The sequence below is a fragment of the Vipera berus genome (genome assembly GCF_964194415.1).
Source record: "Vipera berus genome assembly, chromosome: 6".
Classification (NCBI taxonomy): domain Eukaryota; kingdom Metazoa; phylum Chordata; class Lepidosauria; order Squamata; family Viperidae; genus Vipera; species Vipera berus.
The window spans coordinates 75,059,156-75,082,968 of NC_138208.1; the positions used below are offsets into that span (position 1 = coordinate 75,059,156).

The window sequence follows — 23,813 nt, forward strand, 5'->3', positions numbered from 1 at the left end:
TTGCTGGGGAATATTAATAAACTCACTAAACCACAGTTATGTGTGTACGTGTGAGTGAACAGCACAATACCAGAATTCTTATTTTTTCTTCCTGTACTCAAGTTTTGTAATCTTGTAATATAGAGGGTTGAATGGTGGAAATAAGCCTTGTTGAACATGAACAGTTTTTTAATATTAAGTGCAGAGAAATGTTGCTCATTTTTTCAGAATTAATGTTGCCATTACCTTGTATTTTTGTCTGCTTTTTATATTAGTGAGTGAGGTTTTTTTGCAGAAAAATGCTCAAATATTTTTAGGTTAATCTAGAGAAGCCTTCTGTTGTTACTAGATGCTAATTAAAGTGCAGATGGCAAAACATTAATAGAAGTTGTTTAATGGAAATTAGCTAATGGAAGGGGAGCAGTTTCATTTTAGAAACTGCAATACTCTGTTTTTCTGCAGAGTTACACAGTTGAGCCACACATGTTTAAACTGCTTTTTTGCATATAGTGATGGCTGTTTCTTGATCTTTGATTGGGCAAAATGCTTCAGTGAGTCCCTGCGGCATTATGGGGAATTGTCAGGGAGTAAAACTGGTAAGTCTTATAAGCACTTGAGCAGAATGCTTTAAAAATAGGTTTTGTTCAATTATTTAAAATATTCATACACACGTGTGCATTCTTCATTTTATTTTTATTTTATTTTTTATTTTTTATTTTATTTAAACTTATATACTGCCCTTCTCCCGTAGGACCCAGGGCGGTTCACAAGGCAATTAAGACAATATAACAATACAAAAGTTAATAACAAATTAAAATAAATTAAATTATCCTTGATTAAATCTAAAACCCTTAACTCTAATTAAAACCCCAATTACAATAGGTTAAAAATTAAAAGTTCTCAGTCCTGGCCGGAAAGCTCAAAGAGCCAGGTCTTCAGGTCCCGGCGGAACGAACAAAAATCAGGGGCAGTCCTGAGCTCTACGGGTAACTGGTTCCAGAGGGCAGGCGCGCCCACAGAGAAGGCCCTCCCCCTGGGTGTCGCCCTCCGGCAATCCTTTGCTGACGGCACCCTGAGAAGGCCCTCCCTGTGAGAGCGCACAGGACGAAGGGAACTTGATGCCGGCAACAGGTGTTCCCTCAAATATCCCAGACCCAAGCCATTTAGGGCTTTATAGGTCATCACCAGCACCTTGAATCTCACCCGGAGGGCAACCAGAAGCCAATGCAGCTCGCGGAGCAGAGGTGTTACGTGGGAGTATCGGGGAGCCCCCATCACAACTCGCGCGGCCGCATTCTACACCAGTTGAAGCCTCCGAGTGGTCCTCAAGGGCAGCCCCATGTAGAGAGCGTTACAGTAGTCTAACCGGGAGGTAATGAGTGCATGAGTGACTGTGCGCAAGGCATCTCGGTCCAGATAGGGCCGCAACTGGCGCACCAGGCGAACCTGGGCAAAAGCCCCCCTGGTCACGGCTCCTATATGATCTTCAAAACTGAGCCGCGAATCCAGGAGGACACCAAAGTTGCGAGCCCTATCGACGGGGGGGTAACACCTCACCCCCCATCATTAAAGGTGGAATAGAATGATCCACTCGAGATGCCTGTACGCACAGCCACTCAGTCTTGGCAGGATTGAGTCGGAGCCTGTTCCTCCCCATCCAAACCCGAACCGCCTCCAGGCAATGGGACATCACGTCGAGGGCATCACTGAGTTGGTTTGGGGTGGAAAGAAAAAGTTGGGTATCATCAGCGTACTGATGATACCCCACCCCAAAACCACGAATGATCTCACCCAGCGGCTTCATATAGATATTGAACAGGAGGGGAGAGAGGACCGACCCCTGAGGAACTCCACAAACGAGAGACCTCGGGGCGGACCTCTGCCCTCCCGTCAACACCGACTGCAAATGGCCCAAGAGGTAGGAGGAGAACCACCGTAAAACAGTGCCCCCCACTCCCAACCCCCTGAGACGTCGCAGTAGGATACCATGGTCGATGGTATCAAAAGCCGCTGAGAGATCTAATAGGACTAGGACAGAGGAACAACCCCTGTCCCGAGCCCGCCAGAGATCATTCATCAGCGCGACCAATGCCGTCTCCGTGCTGTACCCGGGCCTGAAACCTGATTGGTACGGGTCAAGATAATCGGTTTCCTCCAGGAACAGAGGAAGCTGATGCACCACCACGCTCTCAACAACCTTCACTAGAAAGCGAAGGTTGGAGACCGGACGATAGTTATTCAAAATAGCTGGATCCAGGGCAGGCTTCTTGAGAAGGGGTCTCACCACCACTTCCTTCAAGGCGGCGGGAAAGACACCCTCACTCAAAGAAGCAGATATCACTGCCTGGAACCAGCCTCATGTCTCCTTCCGAGCTGAATAAACCAGCCAGGAAGGGCACGGGTCCAATAAACAGGTGGTAGAGCTCAGCCTCCCCATAATCCTGTCCACCTCCTTGGGAGTCACAGGATCAAACTCAGTCCAGATAATACTCTCAAGACCGCTCGATTCCTCCCCGTCAGACTCTGCCCAGTCAGAGTCCAAACCAGTCCGAATCTGAGCGATTTTGTCCACCAGATGCTGGCTAAACTCCTCGGCCTGCCCCTGCAAGGGCTCCTCCCTCACCTCCTGGGAGAGGAGGGAACGAGTTACCCTAAACAGGGCGGCCGGGCGATTATCTGCGGACGCAATGAGGGCGGTGAAGTAATTAGACTTCGTCGTCCTCATCGCCGCGAGATAAGACCTAGAGAAAGATCTTATTCGCAATCGGTCAGATTCAGACCGGCTGGATCTCCAACAGCTCTCCAGACTCCATCTCCAACGCTTCATCTCCCATAGCTCCACAGAAAACCATGGAGCCCATCGGGATCTGCGCCGGATCAGGGGTCGCAAGGGTACAACCCGGTCAAGTGCCTCGGTGGCGGCCCTCTCCCAAGCCTCCACCAAGGCATCAGCCGGGCTGTGAGTGAGGGAGATAGGTATAGACCCAAGCGCCGTCTGGAACCGTTCAGGATCCATTAGGCGCCTGGGGCGGAACCACCTGGTCGGTTCCGCAGCCCAGCGGCAAGGGGTAGCGTATCGGAAGACCAGCCGTAGGAGGTGATGATCGGACCATGACAGGGGGACAATATTTGGTGAGCCCCCTCCCAGATCATCAAACCACTGCCCAGATAGGAAAACCAGGTCGAGAGTGTGGCCCCCTCCATGGGTCGGGCCCTGAATTATCTGGGTCAGGTCCATGGCCATCATGGAGGCCATGAACTCCTGCGCTAACTCCATCCATGAACTCCTGCGCTAACTCCATCCATGAACTCCTGCGCTAACTCCATCCCTTCCAGGGATGGAAGGTTGAAATCACCCAGAACCATAAGTCTGGGAAATTCAACCACCAGCCCTGAAAGGGTGTCGAGAAACCCGGGCAGGGTTGTTGCAACACAGCTGGGCATCAGGTATGTCAGCAACAAACCCAACTGAACCCCAGAGCCAAACCTCAGGAGGAGCCAATCTGTACGACAGTGGTCTCCCGCAGACATAAGGTCTCCCGTATAACCACCGCCACCCCCCCCGCCCCTACCCTGAGCCCGCGGCCGGTGCAGCATGCAGAAACCTGGGGGGCAGAGCTCAGTCAGAGGGACACCTCCCTCTGAGCCCAACCAGGTTTCCGTAATGCGTGCCAGATCTGCGCGCTCCTCCTCGATCAAATCTCGGACGAGGGGAGCTTTGTTCACTACGGATCTGGCATTAAAATACACCAGACTAAGCTCAGGGGCCCAATCTCCCTCACCCCCAGGTAAACGGGTAACAACCGGAGGGTCGGAGCACGCCACCGCTTGAAGACAGCAGGGGTGTGATCCCGGATGTTGATATGGCCCTCCGTGCAACCACCTGCTACCATTCCCAATCGTCGTGGGGATTTGAAACCCCACCCCACAACCGGAGGAACCAGCAATCCCTAACTCCAGGCTCGTCTCGCCGGGAACCAACTCCAGCCTGGACTGACAGCCGGTTGATAAAATAGAGAATATAGAGAATTAGATCTAAAGCCATTAGCTTGGAAACCATACATTATAGTCTAATTAAGAGCAGAGAAGTTGTCAAAATGTCTGTGTGCCGCATCCTTGGTCTTCTTTTCTTGACTTTTGCTAATTGATAAAAGTCTGTCCTTCAGATGGTGGCAAAGGTAGCATGTCCCAATTGATCAACACTCAGATCAGTACAAGCTGTTTTCATTTGAGTGATTTCATATTTTGTCAAAAAGCTCCAAGCCATTCAATAATTAGAGTGGAAGAAGGGCTTCAGATCTCACTTGGTGTCTTTCCATTTGATGGAACCAACCCGTATGCTCTTGAGGGAAAAAAACATGGCAATGACCTATTACAAAATGTTCAAATTTCTGTTGTTACCCTCCAATCTTGCCACTCCTTCCATCAGCATTGAGTGTGATCCAATCTGGGTTGCTTTCGGACTTGTGCTGAAGCCCATCCTTAGGGAACTTTTTTCTCACCATAATGTCAGACAGAATTCTGGTGTGAGAGAGGTGCCCTGAGGATGGGCTTCAGCACAAGTCTGAAAGCTCAGAAGACTAAACTTCTAGTCCCGGTGACTGGGATACGTATCTTTGCCTTTATTCGTGAGGATTGAGCATGCTGATTTTTCTCAATTGGGACTTTGTTGGGTTTCCCATTGTGGTTATTTTGAGATTGTTCTAGATTTGCTGATAATTCCTCTTGCATATATCTGGTATCATTTTGGCTACTAATGATGAGCATCCAGTGGGTCAGTGTATGCATGTGTGAACAGTCCTATCAATCATACAAAAGTGGGCAGCACAATCGCCAAAACAGCTTCATGAGTCTTCCAGGGGTATGGCAGCTTTAGCACTTGATGGTGAGGTGTTGCTGTATTGATGCTGACAAAATTCATGAAGGTCTCCTTTCAGAGACTTTAACAAGTACATCAGAAAAATTGTACTGAACTCATGCTTCGCTTTCCTCATCTTTTCCTCTTTTCTCATGAAATATTTCCAGGAGATTGCTTCCAAGAGAGTTTTATACAGATTAGTGCATTTGTATAATGATGAGAGACGCGGTGGCTCAGTGGGTTAGGACGCTGAGCTTGTCGATCAGAAGGTCGGTAGTTTGGCAGGTCAAATCCCGAGTGCTGCGTCAGAGTGAGCGCCTGTTACTCGTCCCAGCTTCTGCCAACCTAGCAGTTCGAAAGCACGTAAAAATGCAAGTAGAAAAATAGGGACCACTACGGTGGGAAGGTAACAGCGCTCCGTGCGCCTTTGGCGTCTAGTCATGCCGGCCACATGACCACTGAGACGTCCTCGGACAAACACTGGCTCTTTGGCTTTGAAACGGAGATGAGCACCGGCCCCTAGAGTTGGAAACGACTAGCACGCACGTGCGGGGGAACCTTTACCTTTACCTTATAACAAGGAACTGGATTCCCTTTAGCTACAGTGTTTAGACATACATTTTTAATTGATATACAAAATATTTGCTACTATTAAATTATATGACTGTGGCTATACCTTTAGCCTTAATGCTGAATATATAATTGACATGCATGTAATATTCACATCCTTTTAAATTTTATATAATGTGCATTACTTGCTAAGGAAATAGGCTTTTTGTTAACTGCTTTCTTGAGAACTCCATAGCTAATGCACAAGGTTGTTAATTAATTTTAAGAGCTGTGGCAAATTCCATCGCTACACAATTATGCAAAATCAGTGGAGCTTGAGGCTGGGAATTATAACTTTTTAAGAATGTTGTTTTTAATTAAATGTTAAGAAATTGTTTTTTTTTTCATCCTTAGTGACTTGTTAATAAGGATTATTTGCTTTATAATATAACTATGTATAGGTTAAAACAGTGGGCTTGCCAACCGAAAGGTTGGCAGTTCGAGACACAAGTACTGAATGACGGGTTGAGCTCTTGTTCCTGTCCCAGCTCCTGCCAACCTAGTAGTTCAAAAGCATACAAATGCAAGTAGATAAATAGGTACCACTTCAATGGGGAAGGTAACAGCATTCTGTGCACCTTCGGCACATAATCATGTTGGCCACATGACCATGGGAGCATCTTCTGACAATGCTGACTCCCTTAGTGAGGAAATGGAGATGAACACACCTCTAAAGTTGAACACAACTGGACAGGGACAACCTTTACCTTTATAGATTTTACAGTACAGGTATGCCCATAATACAATATAGGAATGTCCATAATAGAAGTTACGATGCAGCTGACAAGTGTATTTTCCTCTTCTCTTCCCACAGCTATGCATGCCCAAAGGGCTGTCCTTCAGGACTCAGTCTGACCAGAGAGATCCCCAGTTCCATTCATTCATTATTACTCGAGAAGATGGATCCCGCACCTATGGATTTGTACTCACATTTTTTGAGGAGGTCACGAGCAAGCAGATCTGTGCAGCCATGCAAACACTTTATCAGATGCACAACGCGGAGCAATGCAACAGCGTCTCTGCCTCATCTTCATGCAGCATGGACTCGCTGGCCAGTAGTCTAGATGAAGGAGATTCCACATCCCTGGCCAAAATGCAGCGCTGCAACTCATACGACATCAACAGGGACACGCTCTATGTTTCCAAGTGTATATGTGTCATTGCTCCCTTGCCTTTCATGCAAGCCTGCAAGAAATTCCTCATCCAACTTTACAAAGCGGTCACTTCTCAACAACCCCCACCTTTGCCTCTGGAAAGCTATATACATAACATTCTTTATGAAGTACCCCTTCCGCCCCCAGGAAGATCACTCAAATTCTATGGGGTTTATGAGCCTATAGTCTGCCAGAGACCAGGGCCAAACGAACTCCCTTTGTCTGATTATGCTCTCCGGGAAGCCTTTGAGCTGCTGGGCTTGGAGAACCTCATTCAAGTGTTTACATGTGTCTTGCTAGAAATGCAGATTCTTCTTTATTCTCAAGGTAAGTGGACTGCTCCTAATGTGACTGTGATTTTAACTTTTCTTGTCTTCCAAAATATTGACACCACCAGATATAATTTTGTGACAATGTGGCTTTTAACCCCACAATAAAGGGTGTTTTCCTAAAAAGGAAAATGTGTTCTGCTGTTTTGTTGTGTGGGGGAGGATGGGTCTATGGTTTCTAAAAGTTATTTCCTGTCTAGAAAAGAAGCAAATCTAGTAAGTAAATAAATACTGATGACTGGTGATAAATGTTGTCTCACTTTTATATACCTCTTCATAGTGTTTTACAGCCATCTCTAAGTGGTTTACAGAGTCAACATATTTTCCCCAACAATCTGGGGTCCTCATTTTACCAACTTCGGAAGGGTGGAAGGCTGAGTCAACCTTGAGCCAGTCAGGATCAAACTCCAGGACTGTGGGCAGAATTTGTCTGCAGTACTGCATTCTAACCACTGCATCACCAGGGTTCTTTACTGTGCCATATAAGAAGACAGACAAACAGACAGGGAATCTGTCAACAGAATGATAAATGGATAAAAGGAAGGAAAGCTTGAACTGCCTACCATATGCCACCCATAAAGGTTTTTTGGCTAGGAAGAGATGTATGAATAAGATTTATTAATGATGGGTCGCTCCTGACTACAAAAGGTACAACTGCCCCTTCCCCCTGTGCAAGGTTGCAAAAAAAAATAAATTTGAAATCATCTGACAGATTCTTTGAAAACTTACAATAACCTGCAGGCACAAGCTAAAGACAGGACATTGACACCGAAGGCAGTAACCATCTTCCAAGAAAGCTATAATTGTCCAGAAGATAGGAAAATGCTTATTAATTGATAAGATCAAGGATTTATGCTCCAATGTTTTTCTGGTTTTAATAGCTTTGTGGAGACACCCTACCTATTTTGAAAGCAATTATCCCTGATAGTGATTAGCTTCTTTAAAATAATTTTAAATGTGGAGGTTTTCTTATAACCAACAAAGAATGTAATGAAATTTGGTGGATGGAGAAGGAATAGATACATCAATCGTTTCAGAATAGTACTGTTTTGAGACTGATAATGCAGCTTCCAAGAGAGCAGTAATAAAATATAATTCCCACGAGATTGGGGTCAGAGAAGGATAAATTGAATTGTTAGTTCTGCATATACATAGAATGTAAGCGATTCCACAAATAATCTAAAGAAGAATATAGATTTTTCTAATCTTTTATTTTTTAAGCCTGTCAGCCCTCCAGCTAAACCAGACAGGAAACACTATCATAGGAGCTAATGCTACTTTATCGTAAAGCTACAGTTGCAAGAAAAAGTATGTGAACCCTTTGGGATTATGTGGAGTTTTGCATGAATTGGCCATAAAATGCGCTCTAAACGTCATGTAAGTCACAATAGAAAAACACAGTCTGCTTAAAATAATACTACACAAACATTAGCTGTTAGAGCACATTTTATGGCCAATTCATGCAAAACTCCACGTAATCCCAAAGGGTCCACATACTTTTTCTTGCAACTGTACATGAACAAAAACTTGGAAGTCTGAAGGTGCAAATCTTCTGCCTTTTAACAGCTTGGTCTGTTAGGGTGGGTCCTAGCTAACTTTCTTCCTCTGACCCTTAAGCCACTGGGGGTTCCTCTCTCTCTTGTCTAATGGTTCTCTTCGTCCCACCCTTCAAGGTCATTCGCAGATAACATTACAAAGCCCTTCTCTGCCCAAGAGCATTTAATAAAGTTTGGAAGCACTTTGTAAAAATGTTGCGGGGGCGCGCGCGAAAGCCCTAATAAGCAGGCATATACATAGAATGAAGGCTATTGCTAAGCACATTGATTTGTGCTTCTTAGATTGTAAGCCGCCCTGAGTCTTCGGAGAAGGGCGGGATATAAATGGGACTAGACAATCACCTGTCTGAGATGCTATAGGTTCTCCTGCTTGAGCAAGAGGCTGGACTAGAACAGGGCTTTTCAACCTTTTCACCCATTGTACCGCTTTTAGGATATGGCAACATCCGAGTACCACCAGTCACCTAGCAAGGTGTCAAAAACTTGATGACCAAAAAAAAAAAAGGGAAAAAGGTGATGAAGTACAGGGATTTATTTATTTATTTATTATTTAATCCCATTTATATCCCACCCTTCTCCGAAGACTCAGGGCGGCTTACAATCTAAAGCACAATGTGCTTAGCAATAGTAGTAGGTAGGTAGTCCTCGACTTACAACAGTTTGCTTAGTGACTGTTCGAAGTTACAATGGCACTGAAAAAAGTGCCCCCCAAGCCACAGCCGAGCAAGACACCTGCCTGCCCACCAGGCGGCGCTCTCCTCCTGTCCAAGGTTTTCATAGTTGTGAGCATTTCTGTTGAGGTTTGGCAGCAGGGGTGGGGTGGGGGGTGTTTGTTTTTATTTCCCCCGTCTGTTGGGTGGTTTCAGCAGGTTTTGGTCACTTCACATGACCCTGGGACACTGTGCCAAGCATCTGAATGTAAATCACAAGACCCTGGAGATGCTGCAATCTGATAGGCGCTTCTTCTGGGCTCAGAAACACCAGGATCAGCTGGAGCCTGGCGCTGATCCTGGTGCTTCCACTGAGCCCTGACATCCCTGAAGAAGTGCTGATCCTAGCACTTTTCGCTGAGCACTGACAGCCCTGCAACTTCAGCCTGGCTTGTGCGGTGCTGCCACCAGTTCAGGTCATTCCCCTCCCCCGCTACCACTTTTCTAGGATGGTTGTGTACCACCTGCCAGGTGCCAATGTACCACAGGTGGTACCCGTACCACTGGTTGAAAAGCCCTGTCCTAGAAACCCTAGTCCACCAACCGTAGGCCAGTCTTTTTCAACCTTGGCAACTTTAAGATATGCACACTTCAACTTTCAGAATTCTCTAGCCAGCCATGAGTTGAAGTCAATATATCGTAAAGCTGCTGAGAAACACTTGAGATGCATAAAACTGAGAAGGTTGATTTAGGATACTGTACTTGCTGGGGTGTATGTTTGGTGACTGACATAGGCTGACAAACTGGAGTGCAAATCCATTATATTTAATGGAGAACCATGGGAGAAATGCGTTTTTACACTAGCTCACACAGCGAGCAAGAAAGAATGAATGACACTCCTGTGTATTGTCAGTGAGAACATTACAAACTTTGGTTTCATTATTAATGCGCCTCAGATGGCTGAGATAATCAAAATAGCTTTCTTGTTTTTTTTGTAAAAGTTTATTTTGTCTGGCTTTTACTGTTCTTGGGAAGGATTAATTAGGTAGAATTAAAGAAAACTGTAGGTTTCCAGGGTCCCCTTTCCTTGCCATTTAAATTTGAATTCCTGCATGAATGCTCATCAAATGGTTTTTTTTCTATGCTGGAATCTTGGTAATGTACTCTGATGTAGAAAAGGCATAAACATGGAAAACATACAGTACTTGAGAAATAGAGTAGTTGTTTTTCCCCCCTCATTAATGTTTCCCCAGCAGAGAGATAATGGGAAATCATATAGCTAGTGATTTGTGATGTTTACAGTACGTGCATCTCAGATTGAACTGATCTGTATTTTCTGAGGTCATACTTTAGAGACATTCACATCAAAATCAGTTGTTGAAATAATATTTAAATTATCTCTTTCTCAAGCACCCATTTTGAAGATTTTTGTTAAATATTCCACTAGTTTTATTTGGAACCAGACCCATAGACCATTATGTTAAAGGTCTGGTGCTTATCTTGTTGTTATTTGTCTTGTTTAGCACATCCATGTTTTATCCATGGGTTGTACTTGAGCTTAAACTGTGAGAATTGTGTGTTCATTCATCAAAAGGCACATTACTGCTGTAACTATTTAAGTTTCAGAAAGTGGTGCTGTTAATACCGGTGACTGCTGGTAGTTCTTTGAACTTCAATTTGCCACAATCAATTGGAATAAAATGCTGGCAAAATACTTGAGAAGAGAGTACTTTATGGAAATGTGTTTAAAATACATTCTAAGGATTAACCTCTGTAGTTAATTGTCATTCTGTCTTAAAGTGAATTTACGTGCTGTCTAAACATTTCATAGCTTGTTTTGAATGGCAGTTCTAGAGTTAATTTAATCCATTTTAAATAGGGAGGGAGTTAACCTATTGCACATTAAATCAAGTCAATAAATGCCTATTACAATGTGTATCCTGTGGATTTAAAAATTGCTTTGCAGTTGCCATCTGCTGGGCATTGAAATGTACGTGGGATATTGAAAGTAATGGGATTTTAAAGACAATTCTGTTTTGGGTTTCTTTGTTTAGACTATCAGCGTCTGATGACGGTTGCAGAAGGGATTACCACCCTGCTATTCCCATTCCAGTGGCAACATGTGTATGTCCCCATCCTTCCAGCCTCACTCTTACATTTCCTGGATGCTCCTGTACCTTACTTGATGGGCCTCCAGTCCAAAGAGGGAACAGATCGTTCTAAGCTGGAACTTCCTCAAGAGGTAAGTGTTGCTTGCAGCCCTTCATGGCTTGGGACCGGATTATCTGAAGGATCATATGACCCACATCCACTTGACCCATTAGAGCAGGAAAGCAAGGAAGGTTGCAGATCCCATCTCCTAAGGAGGTACATCTGATAGGACCCAGAAGAAGGACCTTTTCCATGGTGGCTCCTTTCCTGTGGAGCCACAGAGATTAGTCTGGACCCCACTTTGACAAGGGATGCAGTGGCTCAGTAGGTTAGGACGCTGAGCTTGTCGATCAGAAGTTCGGCGGTTTGGCGGGTTGAATCCCAAGTGCCACGTAACAGAGTGAGCACCTGTTACTCGTCCCAGCTTCTGCCAACCTAGCAGTTCAAAAGCACGTAAAAATGCAAGTAGAAAAATAGGGACCACTACGGTGGGAAGGTAACAGCGTTCTGTGCGCCTTTGGCGTCTAGTCATGCCGGCCACATGACCACGGAGACGTCCTCGGACAAGCGCTGGCTCTTCGGCTTTGAAATGGAGATGAGCACCGGCCCCTAGAGTTGGAAACGACTAGCACGCATGTGCAGGGGAACCTTTACCTTTATCTTTTTACCACTTTGACACAATTGTGTAAGGCCCAGAAGACTTGATTCTGTCAATGGGCCTGGGGAACTCAGAGTGAAATGGAACCCATCAAGTGGCTCATTTGATTGGGTGCTGTCACCAGAGGGTGCGGGGTTATTGTTTTTTATTCTTTTGTACTGGGTTTTTACTATTAGTAACCCACCCTGAGTCCCTGAGAGTGAGTGGACAGCCATATAAATCTTTCAAATAAATAAATTAACAGCAGTATTTCCAGTGCAAAGTTTTGGTTCCCTGGGTGAAGACTTGTTGGGTGTTATGACTGTTTACATTGCTGAGATGGAAATTCAAATATATCTTGTGAAAGCAGAACAGTCAAGTGTCAACATTTAGACTCAGGCACTGTAATTAAAATACCTCCTCACTTCACATCCCCAGGCAGACACACAAGAAGGTAAGTAAGAAAATTTATTGCTGGGAAATAAGAGGCCATATGTACAAAGACGCCTTAACAGTACCCTGTGGTCTTGTCGTCTATGTATTGTTAATCTTTAGGTTTATAATCCTGGGCCTCTTTAGCTTCTGTTTTTCGAGCTTTGAAGGTTTCTGCCATCTGCCTGCTTATAAAACGATATTCTGGCATAACGATCAGGGATTCCCACTTCATCAGCTTCAATTCTTACACTAGGTCAATTCTTAGGCATGTGCTTTGGAAGGTGCAAGAAAATGAATGGAGCATGTTAAAGCAGATTTGACATTTCCTAGAATCATGGAGTTAGTTAACTAAGGAAAGCAGTTTTTTTGGTCTCCTAAAAAGATGCATCCATTTTAAGGTGTTAGAAAAAGGTGCTAAATATACAGATGAAACCCAGCATACTACGCAACTCTAGTAAATATTTTATGCTACAATGAACTTGCTCCTCTTTGAGGGTTGGAGGAAAAGACAGAAGGACTTGCTGTATATTCAGATAAAGGTTTTAATGGAATCTGCATGAGTTTAGCATAGTTTACAATTTATTCTCCCCTTCTTTTTTTCCGCCATCTGCCAAGCTGAAAAAGAGGTCAAGAGATGCTTGCTTTTGATTAGTTTTTTTAAAAAAAACCAGCATATGCAAATTCTGGTTCATTTTTCTTCTATGATTTTTTCTTGATCTTCCATTTCCGATTTCTTTGGAAGAGACTGCCCAAGTTTGTTGGCTTGCAAATCACAATAAACAAATCATGGAATGTACTTCTGTGGTTTGTTTAACTGCACTATCAGCCAATTTAGGTTTTAGAAACAAATTGTGTCTGCTTGTAAATAAAGGGCTATAGAAAATAAATGTTTGGTTCTAGCATTTGCTCTAAACATGTGGAAGTTGGGTTAAGGATTACAGCCTCTGTCTTGAATTATTTGGACTTTTATTTGCAAATCCTTGCAGTTATTGATTTTTGCAGGATCCAATCTGAGTCAGTCATTGGGATCAGAGTTAGTTTTCCAAGCTTTTTGGACTCATGCTAGAGCCCATCCTCAGGAACTTTCTTTCCTGCCCAGAATATTCTGGTCCTGGTGACCAAATCAGATTTGATCCTGCATTATTATGCTGGTACATGTCTATTTGCCTTCACTCGTTATTAATTTTTGTTGAAGCTGTTTTTATACCAACTGAGATGCCATCTTCTCACGTTAATATATATGAGGCACATCAGGCTAAGAAACCAGTATCACAAATAAAGGAAAGAAACTGGAGACTACATTTAATAGTGGGCCTTTTAAAGCAACTTTCCAGTCTTTAATGTAGGAATGCCAGGGACCGTTAGTTGAATTCTACCTTCTTTTTCTTGCTTAAGACCAGATGCTACTTCAGGGGCTAAATATAAAAACACTTGTGCATTCTGGATAAAATTTTAACAGCTGGTCTTCAGACATTCTTTAGGTTGCTACTCAGCCCTCATATTGTTATGGGATGCTTTTAGAAGAGATGATCTCTTCAGATTTTCTTCAGGTTCAAATGTCATTCCGCATTTTCAGAATATTAAGTAGGGTTTAACAAGCCTTTTAAATAAACTTTTGATAGATGGTAGTCTATTTGAACTGAAAGAGGAGAAAGAATCGCAATACTGCAGACAATTTGACTAGTGCATTTGCAAACGGATTGCCTTTCCCTAGCCAAAATAAGTATGTTAATCCTAGGGAAATCAATTCTACATATAGCCTATCAAAAATAACCTTGGAATGCTGGAGTTAGAATCTTTCAATACTTGATGATGTGTTTTAAAAGTATTTTTCAACATTTGAACATCCTGATTAATGAAATCATTTCGCCGGGACTTGAAAACCTGGTTCTTCGAGCTGTTTGGCCCAGACTGAGGGGTTTTAACTAATTTAATTTAATTGGGTTTTAGTTAACTTCAGGGACTGTAATTTAATCATAGTTTTTAACTGTTTTAATTTTTGTATGCTATGTATTTTAATTCTCCCTGTAAACCGCCCTGAGTCCTACGGGAATAGGGCGGTATATAAATTTAAATAATAAATAAATAAATAAATAAATAAATAAATAAATAAATAAATAAATAAATAAATGTTGGCCTTTAGTTCAAGCTATAATCCTTTCCCCTCTTATTAGAAGCATCTTCTCAAAAGTGGAGTTCTTTAGCATAACAATGAAACATCCGTTCAAAGGCTAAAAAGAATCAGTTGTCTTTGCCTTTATAAATATGTAGGTTTTATGCTACCCTTTATCAGGTATGCTCCAGATTTAAATATGAGGGCTTGGCTTTTGGGGAAAATAAACTTGCTTCAACAGTCAGTTCACTTAAAACAGGCAGTGAGTCGCAGTGAATTCAGCCTAAAACACAGGTGTCAAACTCGATTGCATCACATGACGTAGCATGACATTTTTTGCCTTTGGGGAGCTGGAGTGGGTGTGGACTGTGCATGATGCATCCGGCCCGTGGGCTGCCAGTTTGACACCCCTGGCCTAAAAGAAATAGTCTTTTCCATAACTGGTTTTATCAAAGTTCTTAATATAGTTCACTCTTCAATCCCCAACAGAGATTTACCTTTCAGAGAATACATTCAAATATCATGGCGATAGTTGGCTTTATTGTGAAGCAACAACCTTAGGCAGGAAACTTTGGATTTTACTAGCAAAAAGCAAAGATTTCCTTTATATCGTACTTACAAACTGTACTTACAAACATGACCAAAGGGTATTGGGCTAAATTGAGTCTGTCAGCTGAATAGCCCACCATTGGTTCCAATGAATTTTAAAAAGCTTGAAACTATTTTAATTTTACATGTCCCCCAAGGATTTTCTAATAAATGTCGTCCTTCCTGTGTTCCAGGTATTTTTGCTAATTTGGGAGTAATTTAATTATGGTTTAACTTTCTGCTTTTCCTGCAGAAGGAGAGTGCTTGCTTTATTTTTTAAATGCCCTTTCAGTTTGTATCCCAAATTGGCAAGTACATAATACAAAATAAATAAATACGTAAATACATAATCACTATAAAAAACCAGTGATGAGAACAAAAGTAAAAAACAAGAGCAGGCACAGATCTTACCTTAGTTTGCCAGAACAGAAAAGGTAAAACTCCTATAGATATTGAAATGTGGGGCAATTCTTCCAATTTTGTGGGTGATTAAGATATACAAGCAAAGGAGATTTGCCGTGGATAGTAGTCTGATCACTCACATACTACACTCATAAATGGCAGTGAGTCAGAATGTGATCTTCTGGTTTATTTAGAAATGAGAACTGTTGGTCCTGGGGCACTTGTGGGTTACTCAGTGTCACATGTGAACCAGAGACTTTGACTTGTTCTTGGCTTCTGATACCAGCTTGTTTAGAGAAGTACAAGCCAGATTAGTTGTACATCTTAAGTGAATCGTGGTGAATAACAGGTTTATTTAGCTGCTTCATGCATAATGACTTGACATGCTATTTATCCTTGAAAAGCTAACATTAGAATACTGGATTTACAATACTTGATAACTGATATCTTCAGAGCCATACACTAATGTCTGAACTTAGCATACATATACTGAAAGGTATTCCTTTTGTTTATTTTTGAAATGATCCTCTAAGATAAACGTATGTTGAATGTTGAATTTACTAATAGTATTTGCTTATCTGAACAAGAAGAGGATTTCATTCTGAATCCTTCTATCTACATATTCTTTTCTCAGTGCAAACCTATAAGAAATAAATCTCCTCTGTTGCAAAAATGGTTTGTTCTTCTTTTCCAGGCCAACCTCTGTTTTGTAGATATTGACAATCACTTCATTGAGTTACCAGAAGAGCTTCCTCAATTTCCCAATAAGCTGAATTTCATCCAGGAAATTTCAGAAATTCTCCTTCAGTTCGGGATTCCTCTTGAGGGTCGTCATCATTGTAGCGAGAGTGCAGCTAAGTTAAAAAATCTTGTCCTTTATGACTTGGCCAACGACAAAAAGAACGGGAATGTGCCCAGCAACACCATCAACATGTATGAGTTCCTCAAAGGCAACGAGACAATCGCCCGCCTCCATGCTTTGGCAAAGAGGACAGGAGTGGCAGTAGACAAAATGGCTATCACTGCTTCTTTGGCAGAAAAAGGAACAGATGTTAAACTCCACTGTGACGAACAGGAACTGAAGGACTACAAGCTGAATGTCCAGCTCCGGGAGGTTTTTGCCAACCGCTTCACCCAGATGTTTTCCGATTATGAGGCTTTTGTCATTCAAGCAGCACAGGACAGGGAATCCTGGCTAACCAACAGGGAACAGATGCAAAATTTTGACAAAGTAAAAGAAGCCAAATGCTTTTATTTATTTATTTATTTGATTTGTATATCGCCCTTCTCCCGAAGGACTCAGGGCAGTGAACAGGGACGTAAATATCAAAATACCCAAAATACAGAAATTAAAAACAAATTAAACCCTAGTGCCCAAATGCAGAAAATAAATTACATTAAAACAATAATTAAAACAAAACCCATCAGACCAGGCCGGCTTGTACAAACAAATAGGTTTTTAGGTCACGTCAGAAGGAGCGAAGGTCGGGAGCCATCCGGAGCTCAACCGGTAAACGGTTCCACAGGTCAGGCGCACCCACAGAGAACGCCCTCCCTGAGCCAAGCATGAATTCTGGGAGTTGAAGTCCACAAGTCATAAAAGGACCATCGTTCCCCACCCCCGTTCTAAGCTAATTTAGCCTTTTATCTTTAGGATGCCCAAAGTTCACTGTTATCTCATATAATGCTATATTCAGACTTCCTCAAATTAAAAAGGGTTTCTAAGTGAGGTTGATACAGACCTTTGCCTTAAGATTTTTATTACAGATGTAGTACAGGTAGTCCTCGACTTACAACTTTTCATTTAACAATAGTTCAAAGTTACAACAGCATCAAAAACAGTGACTTTGCCCTGTTCTTGCATCCATAACTGTTGCAGCAGCCCCATAGCCATGGGATCAAAGTTTGGGTGCTTGGCAACTAGGATGTATTTATGATGACTACAATGTCCTGGAGTCATGTGAACACCATTTACATTTAGAACCTTCCCAGCCAGTTTCTGACAAGCACAGCCAATAGGGATTCACTTAATGACCACACAATTCATTTAACCATTGCAGTAATTCTCTTAACTGTGGCAAAAAGGTTGTAAAATTAGGCATGATCCTCTCAACAACTGCCTTGCTTAACAGTAGGAATTCTGCTTCTAATTGTGGTCGTGGGCTACCTTTGTTGGTGTTGGATATATGGATCAGATCATCCAAATAATGTGACTTTTTTTATTGAAAAGTTTTTCAATACATTTTATCTTTGACAACCCCTCCCCCCCACCCCCTACCCAACCCTTCCTAACCCTCCCCCCTCCCCTTCCCCCCTCCCCATCCCCGACTTCCCAGAGCTAAATACAAGGTATAAAAGTAAAAGCAATCATAAACAACCATATGCTAACAACAATAAACTATTAAGTCTATCGCACTCTAGCTCATATAAAATGACTACAAGCAATACTATTATCACATCAAAACTTATGCAAATGCTAAATGAAACTTTTTGGTCCCATATTTGTTCTGGATGTAATCAATCCACTTTTTCCACTCTGTAATATAACGTTGTTGCGAATGGTCTTTCAAATAAGCCGATATCTTTGCCATTTCCGCCAGGTCAGAAACTTTTAAAGTCCATTCTTCTATAGTCGGCAGTCAAATAATGTGACTTTGTCTAACCTAATTTCATGTTCTTAGTTTGCAAAAAGGTGAGAGGAACTACATTGGTAAAGAAATTCAATCACTTTTCTCTAAACCAAAGCTAATATTGGTTTTTCTCCCTTTGGAAATGTAGCATTAACATAAGACTGTTGTTCCTGGTTCCTTCCCCCTTTTAAAAAAAATATTCCTGAGTGGAAAGGCCAGTAGGATTTGCAAAGAGGTATAATTCTACCTATTTGCAGAAAATATTTTTATAGTTTTCCTGTGATCTGGTTAAGGCCCTCTTTTGTTGAGGTGTTTATCTCTGGGTATTTAGCTCCTAAGAAAGGAGCTGTTTCTACCTGTGTACAGGTAGTCCTTGACTTACAACCACAATTGATGTTGCTAAGTGAGAAATTTGTCGTGTGTGTCACACCCCATTTTATGACTTTTCTTGCCACTTTCGTTAAGTGAATCACAGCAATTGCTAAATTAGTAACACAGTTGTTAAGTGAATCTGGCTTCCCCATTGACTTTCTCAGAAAATCGCAAAAGGTGATCGCATGATCCCAGGATGCTGCAACAGTCATAAGTGTGAAAAATGGTCATAAGTCTTTTTTCAGTGCTGTTGTAACTGAACGGTCACTAAACAAATTGTTGTAAGTGGAGGACTACCTGTACTGCCCGTGTTTGTAGTCAGAGTGACAATAGGAACAAGTTCACATGCTCTCACCCAACTGTTTTTGGAGTGAGCTGAGTGGAGCATGCTTTCCCCATTATAATCACTCTCCTTACAGTCCACCAAATAATAATATGATTGATGTGAACATAATTCACAAGGGAAATAACATGGGGAGATATCTCCTGGGCCTCATTTTCTTCCCTGAACTTTTTATGTGTTCCCCATTCCAGCTAATTGGTGCTGTGAAGAGTTAAAGCAGATACAGTGGTACCTTGATACTCAACTGCTTTGAAACTGATTGAATCTGGTACTCAACACATTTTGATGTGAAAATTTTATCCCGGTAATCATCATCATTTGTTTGGTACTCGTCATTTGTTTAGTACTTAACACACAAGCTGGAACTTGTCATTGTCGGCTGCCTTGTGACTCACTACATTATTTCTTATGGGGAAAAATTGTTTGGTACTCATGATTTTTGGTACTCAACATGCCTCCCAGAACCAATGAACAATGAGTACTGAGGTACCGCTGTGCTGATTGTTGGATTTCTCAGCTGTTACCTGCACAATGAAATCCAGACTCTGCTGATTTTTCCCTATTGCAATTGTCTTTGGTTATTGAACCTTGCATATGAGCAAATAATGAAATGACACAAGTACATTAACTAATATAACTACGGTAGTTATGTTCCATTTTGATTCCTCTTTTCCACTCTAGGCTTCATTTCTCTCAGATCAACCGGAGCCTTACCTTCCTTTCCTCTCCCACTTCATTGAAACTCAAATGTTTGCAACGTTCATTGACAATAAAATTATGTCTCAATGGGAAGAAAAAGATCCATTTCTACGAGTGTTTGACTCTCGAATTGAAAAAATGAGACTCTATAATGTCAGGATTCCCTCATTAAGAACATCAACATACCAGAAATGCACCACATTAAAAGAAGCAGGTATTGGTAGATTTTCTATGTTAAATGATATTTTTTTAATAACAAAGGGGAAAAAATAGCCCTGTTGCTTTTTGGAATTGATTGAGTAAAGATAGCAGGATTTTCAGTAGTAATTTATGAATAGTAAATTTTGGGGAGAATTTTGTCCATCTCTGTAAAAGTATATTTAAGTTTCAGTGAATCTAAGAAAGCTCTGATGTCTGAGTTGGGACTTGTTTATTTTAACATACTTTCTGTTCATTCCTTTGTAAAGTTTTCTAATGGGGATTCTGCTTTCAATAAAAGTTACTGCAACAAGTTTAAATCCAAAAGATCTAAAAATAGACAGCATAAATTCAACTTCAACTTTATTCTGCACAGGAGTTGCTGTTTATCTCCTAGGGCTGCAAAAGTGGATGGCTAGTGTGGTTAGTACCAAATTTGGTGCCCAATTTGGGGAGAGGTTGGGGAGATTAAGGAGAGAACTGAATATCTTAAATCATTCAAGTTGAGATGGTGTCTTTTTAATCCAGGGATGGGAAAATCCCTGGTTTGCGGCTCTAAGGGATTAAATGAATTGCTCCCAGAAGCTAACCATCAGTGATTACTGGTTCCACTAGAAACAGTGGTTAATCAATGGCACATTGCAGCGTTTCTCAACCTCAGAAACGTAAAGATGTATAGACTTTAAGAGGTATTGACTGGCTGGGAAATTCTGGGAGATGAAGTCCACACTTTTGCACACTGCTGAGGTTGAAAAACAATAGCTACTGTATTTTACACCCTGTGGAAGCTTCCAAGTATCTTTCAAAGACACACAGTCAAAAAGCACATAACAACTATTGATAAACTGTGGCTTTTCCAAAATTATGAATCACATCAGAGTGTCAAATCTTTTCTACAGCTCAGAGCTATTGTGCATTGAGACAGGAATCTGTAGCAAAGATCTCAAAATGCATGATGTAGCTGAATTTTCACAAACTTTGGAAATCACTGTTTGAGATCTGATACGAGCTCTATAAAATTTCATGCAACATTTCAGAAATTCCACTTTAAATAAATTTTGGAGCACTCCACTGTATACATTTAGGAATACAATCATCATCTAGTTTATCCATGATTCACATAATCAAACCTCTTAGTGAAACCAATGGGTTATGGGAGACTTCCTGCAGGAGACAATTATTCAATAGTACCTCAATACTTGATGGCCAAGGACAGTGGGCATACAGGTTGGAGACTGAAAAGAGATTTGAAATTTGATAATTTTCCAGCAACCTCAGCTTGGAAAAGGTTGCACTTAAATACCGGTAATTGGCTTTGAAATTATTTTCCCTTACACGTAGTCTTAATCTAAGGGGGTGACAGAATTGAGGTGACATCAAACAGTAGCTCTAATTAGCCAAAGCTTTTTTAAAAAATACAGTAACAGTATGAATATTGAGGAAAGATGTTGAATTTCTCTCTGTTGTGTAACTTCTAAAGTTATCTAAAGGAACTCTGTTGGAGGTGACCTACAATTTTCTCTTTGATTCCCCCAACATTCTTTAGCCCAGCTTTTTATTTCTGTCTACAACTCCAGTGATTTGTCAGGAATGAAGAAATTCCCTGTACTTTACTTATTGCTACTTAAGTCTTTCAAACATTTGGAATAAGGGCATCAATTAGTGGGTTATTTTTTGCCTCCTCAGAATGCAATGACAAAATAATATCTAGATGGGAAAAATGCAGAAGTACCGTATTTTTCGGACCATAAGACGCACCCAGTTTTTAGAGCAGGAAAACAAGAAAAAAAAATCATTCTCCTTCTCTCTCTCTTTCTCTCCCTCCCTCTCCCATTGTCCCTTCCTTCCTTCTTTCCTTCCCTCTCTCTTTGTCCTTCCCTCTCTGCATTAGAGCAGTACCTGCGGAGGCGGCCCTGCAGCCCGGCTTTCTCTTGCAGAAAGCAGGCTGAAACGGAGTGAGGGAGATTGCCAGAAATGCGAATCGGCCGATCTCACGCTCCTGCAAACTCCCTCGCTCGGTTTCAGCTTCCCTTGCTACAAGAGAAAGCAGGCTGAAACGAGGCAGATTGCAGCAGCGCGAGATCAGCCGATTCGCATTCCTGGCAATCTCCCTCACTCCGTTTCAGCCTGCTTTCTCTTGTAGCAAGGGAAGCTGAAACCGAGCGAGGGAGAGTGCAGGAGCGTGAGATCAGCGTTTCTCAGCACGTGCCGATTCGTGCTCCTAGCAATCTCCCTTGCTTTCCACTTGCGGAGGTTGGGGCTGGCCATACAGATCACCTTCGGACCATAAGTCGCACCCTCATTTTCCCCCCCACTTTTGGGAAAAAAAGTGCGTCTTATGGTCCGAAAAATACGGTATATGTGACATAGGTAGGATTTCTCTGTTTAAAAAATCCTAAGCATTTCATACAATTTTTGTTATTGCTTTCAGCTCAGGCAATTGAACAACGACTGATAAAGATGGATCACACTGCAATTCATCCACATTTGCTTGATATGAAGATAGGTCAAGGCAAATACGAGCAAGGTTTCTTCCCCAAACTTCAATCAGATGTGTTGGCAACCGGGCCTATCAATAACAAGTAGGCATTATAAAGCATTTAATAATCATAGTTTGTGTGTAGCAGTGTAATGATATATGCTATTTCTTTTGTTTAATGGAAATATGGGTAGTCTGATCGTTCCCCCAAGCTCTTCCACCTGGCGCTTTCTAAATACTGGATGTATAAGTCCCAAAATTCCCAACTGTAATTACAGTTACAATGTATCTTGCAGCGGTTTTAGGAAGACTCTCTAATGTACTTATGTTGGTTCCTTGAAGAATATCCAGAAATGACAATGAGAGCAGCCTCTCCCCTTATATAGATCATAATAAGTAGCTTAACTTATGTACTGCCCTTATGTAGATCAGTATAGAAGCTTATATTACAAGTCTTTCTCCACTGGTCATTATATTGCTAGTGGAACATTGCATGTTAACACATAGATTTTTCCAAGTTCAAGCCAATGTTAAAATTTTAAACTTCCATTCTTATTCTTACATTCCTCAGTCGAATAAAAAAAGCAATTTAATTAAGCAGGAGCTCACATTTTCATTTAGTTTTTTTCCCCTCAATTTATTTCTAACTGCTAGTTAACTTGAAGTAATCAGAAATGATTGCTGCAAAATCGAAATGATTAAATAAGGTTGCTAATACGCTAATCTCAGCTAATTATCCTGTAATCCTTTGTAATTACTTATAAAAAAACTTAAGTATTGCATGTAGTGCAAGTTGGAAGCAATCAGGAAGTATGTATGAGATCAGATAACCATTGTGATTTATATTTTTCATGTGTTTTTTTAAAAAAACCCACAAAAGTGGTTAAGCACCCCCGTAAATGGAAATACTTCTCTGAGTGAAAAAAACAAGCGTTTTTCTGGGATAGGGTTGGTCTAGACAACCTTTGAAATGCTTTTAACTCTGTGGTTCCATTGGTTAATATTTTCTGAGTTATTTCCTTCATTTATTTGGTCTGGTTCATACTGTGCCTTTCTGTGCAAATTCCCTTCCTGAGATGTGAGGCTTGTGAACAAAAAGCATGTGTTTTGTATGAAATGAGCAGGTGTGACATTTGTTGCAGTTTGTTCTCACTGCTTCTTTTCTATTAAATAATTGTAGCCGGTGGGTGAGTCGCAGTGCTACTGCCCAGCGGAGGAAAGATCGTATTCGACAACATTCAGAACACATTGGCCTGGACAATGAGTTAAGGGAGGTAAGTGCTGAAGTTAAGAATTGATAAAGTCATGGGTTTCTATAAGACTCGGTAATTTGTAGTTCTATAATATTTTCCAACTCTGCTTTGATGACTTGATAACATGCAAGGAAAAACTATCCATTCAGGATTTTTTGTATGCATTTGATTGTCTATGCCTTCAAGTCTGTTCTTGATTTCTGGCAACTCCCTAGACAAATTTCTGCAGTTTTCTTGGCAAGCTTTTTCAGAAGCGGTTTGCCATTGCTGTCTTCCTAAGGTTGAGAGAAAATGACTAGCCCAAGGATGGCTTCAGGCAGGACTAGAACTCATCATCTCCCAGTTTCTAGCCTCTTGCCCAAATTACTGCATCAAATT

The 23,813-nt window shown here is 41.6% G+C and overlaps 1 protein-coding gene across 3 annotated transcripts in view; it reads left to right on the forward strand.

Annotated features, from left to right (window-relative positions):
• Nucleotides 1-23,813, forward strand: part of DENND5B (DENN domain containing 5B) — a 127,324-nt gene that overhangs the window by 63,948 nt on the left and 39,563 nt on the right. For all 3 annotated transcript variants that reach the window (XM_081331429.1, XM_081331427.1, XM_081331428.1), the window contains 6 exons: nucleotides 6,261-6,927; nucleotides 11,190-11,377; nucleotides 16,156-16,692; nucleotides 19,488-19,719; nucleotides 22,135-22,285; nucleotides 23,363-23,456. In XM_081331429.1, coding sequence (XP_081187555.1) covers nucleotides 6,261-6,927; nucleotides 11,190-11,377; nucleotides 16,156-16,692; nucleotides 19,488-19,719; nucleotides 22,135-22,285; nucleotides 23,363-23,456 — 1,869 coding nt within the window. The remainder of the gene's footprint in view (nucleotides 1-6,260; nucleotides 6,928-11,189; nucleotides 11,378-16,155; nucleotides 16,693-19,487; nucleotides 19,720-22,134; nucleotides 22,286-23,362; nucleotides 23,457-23,813) is intronic.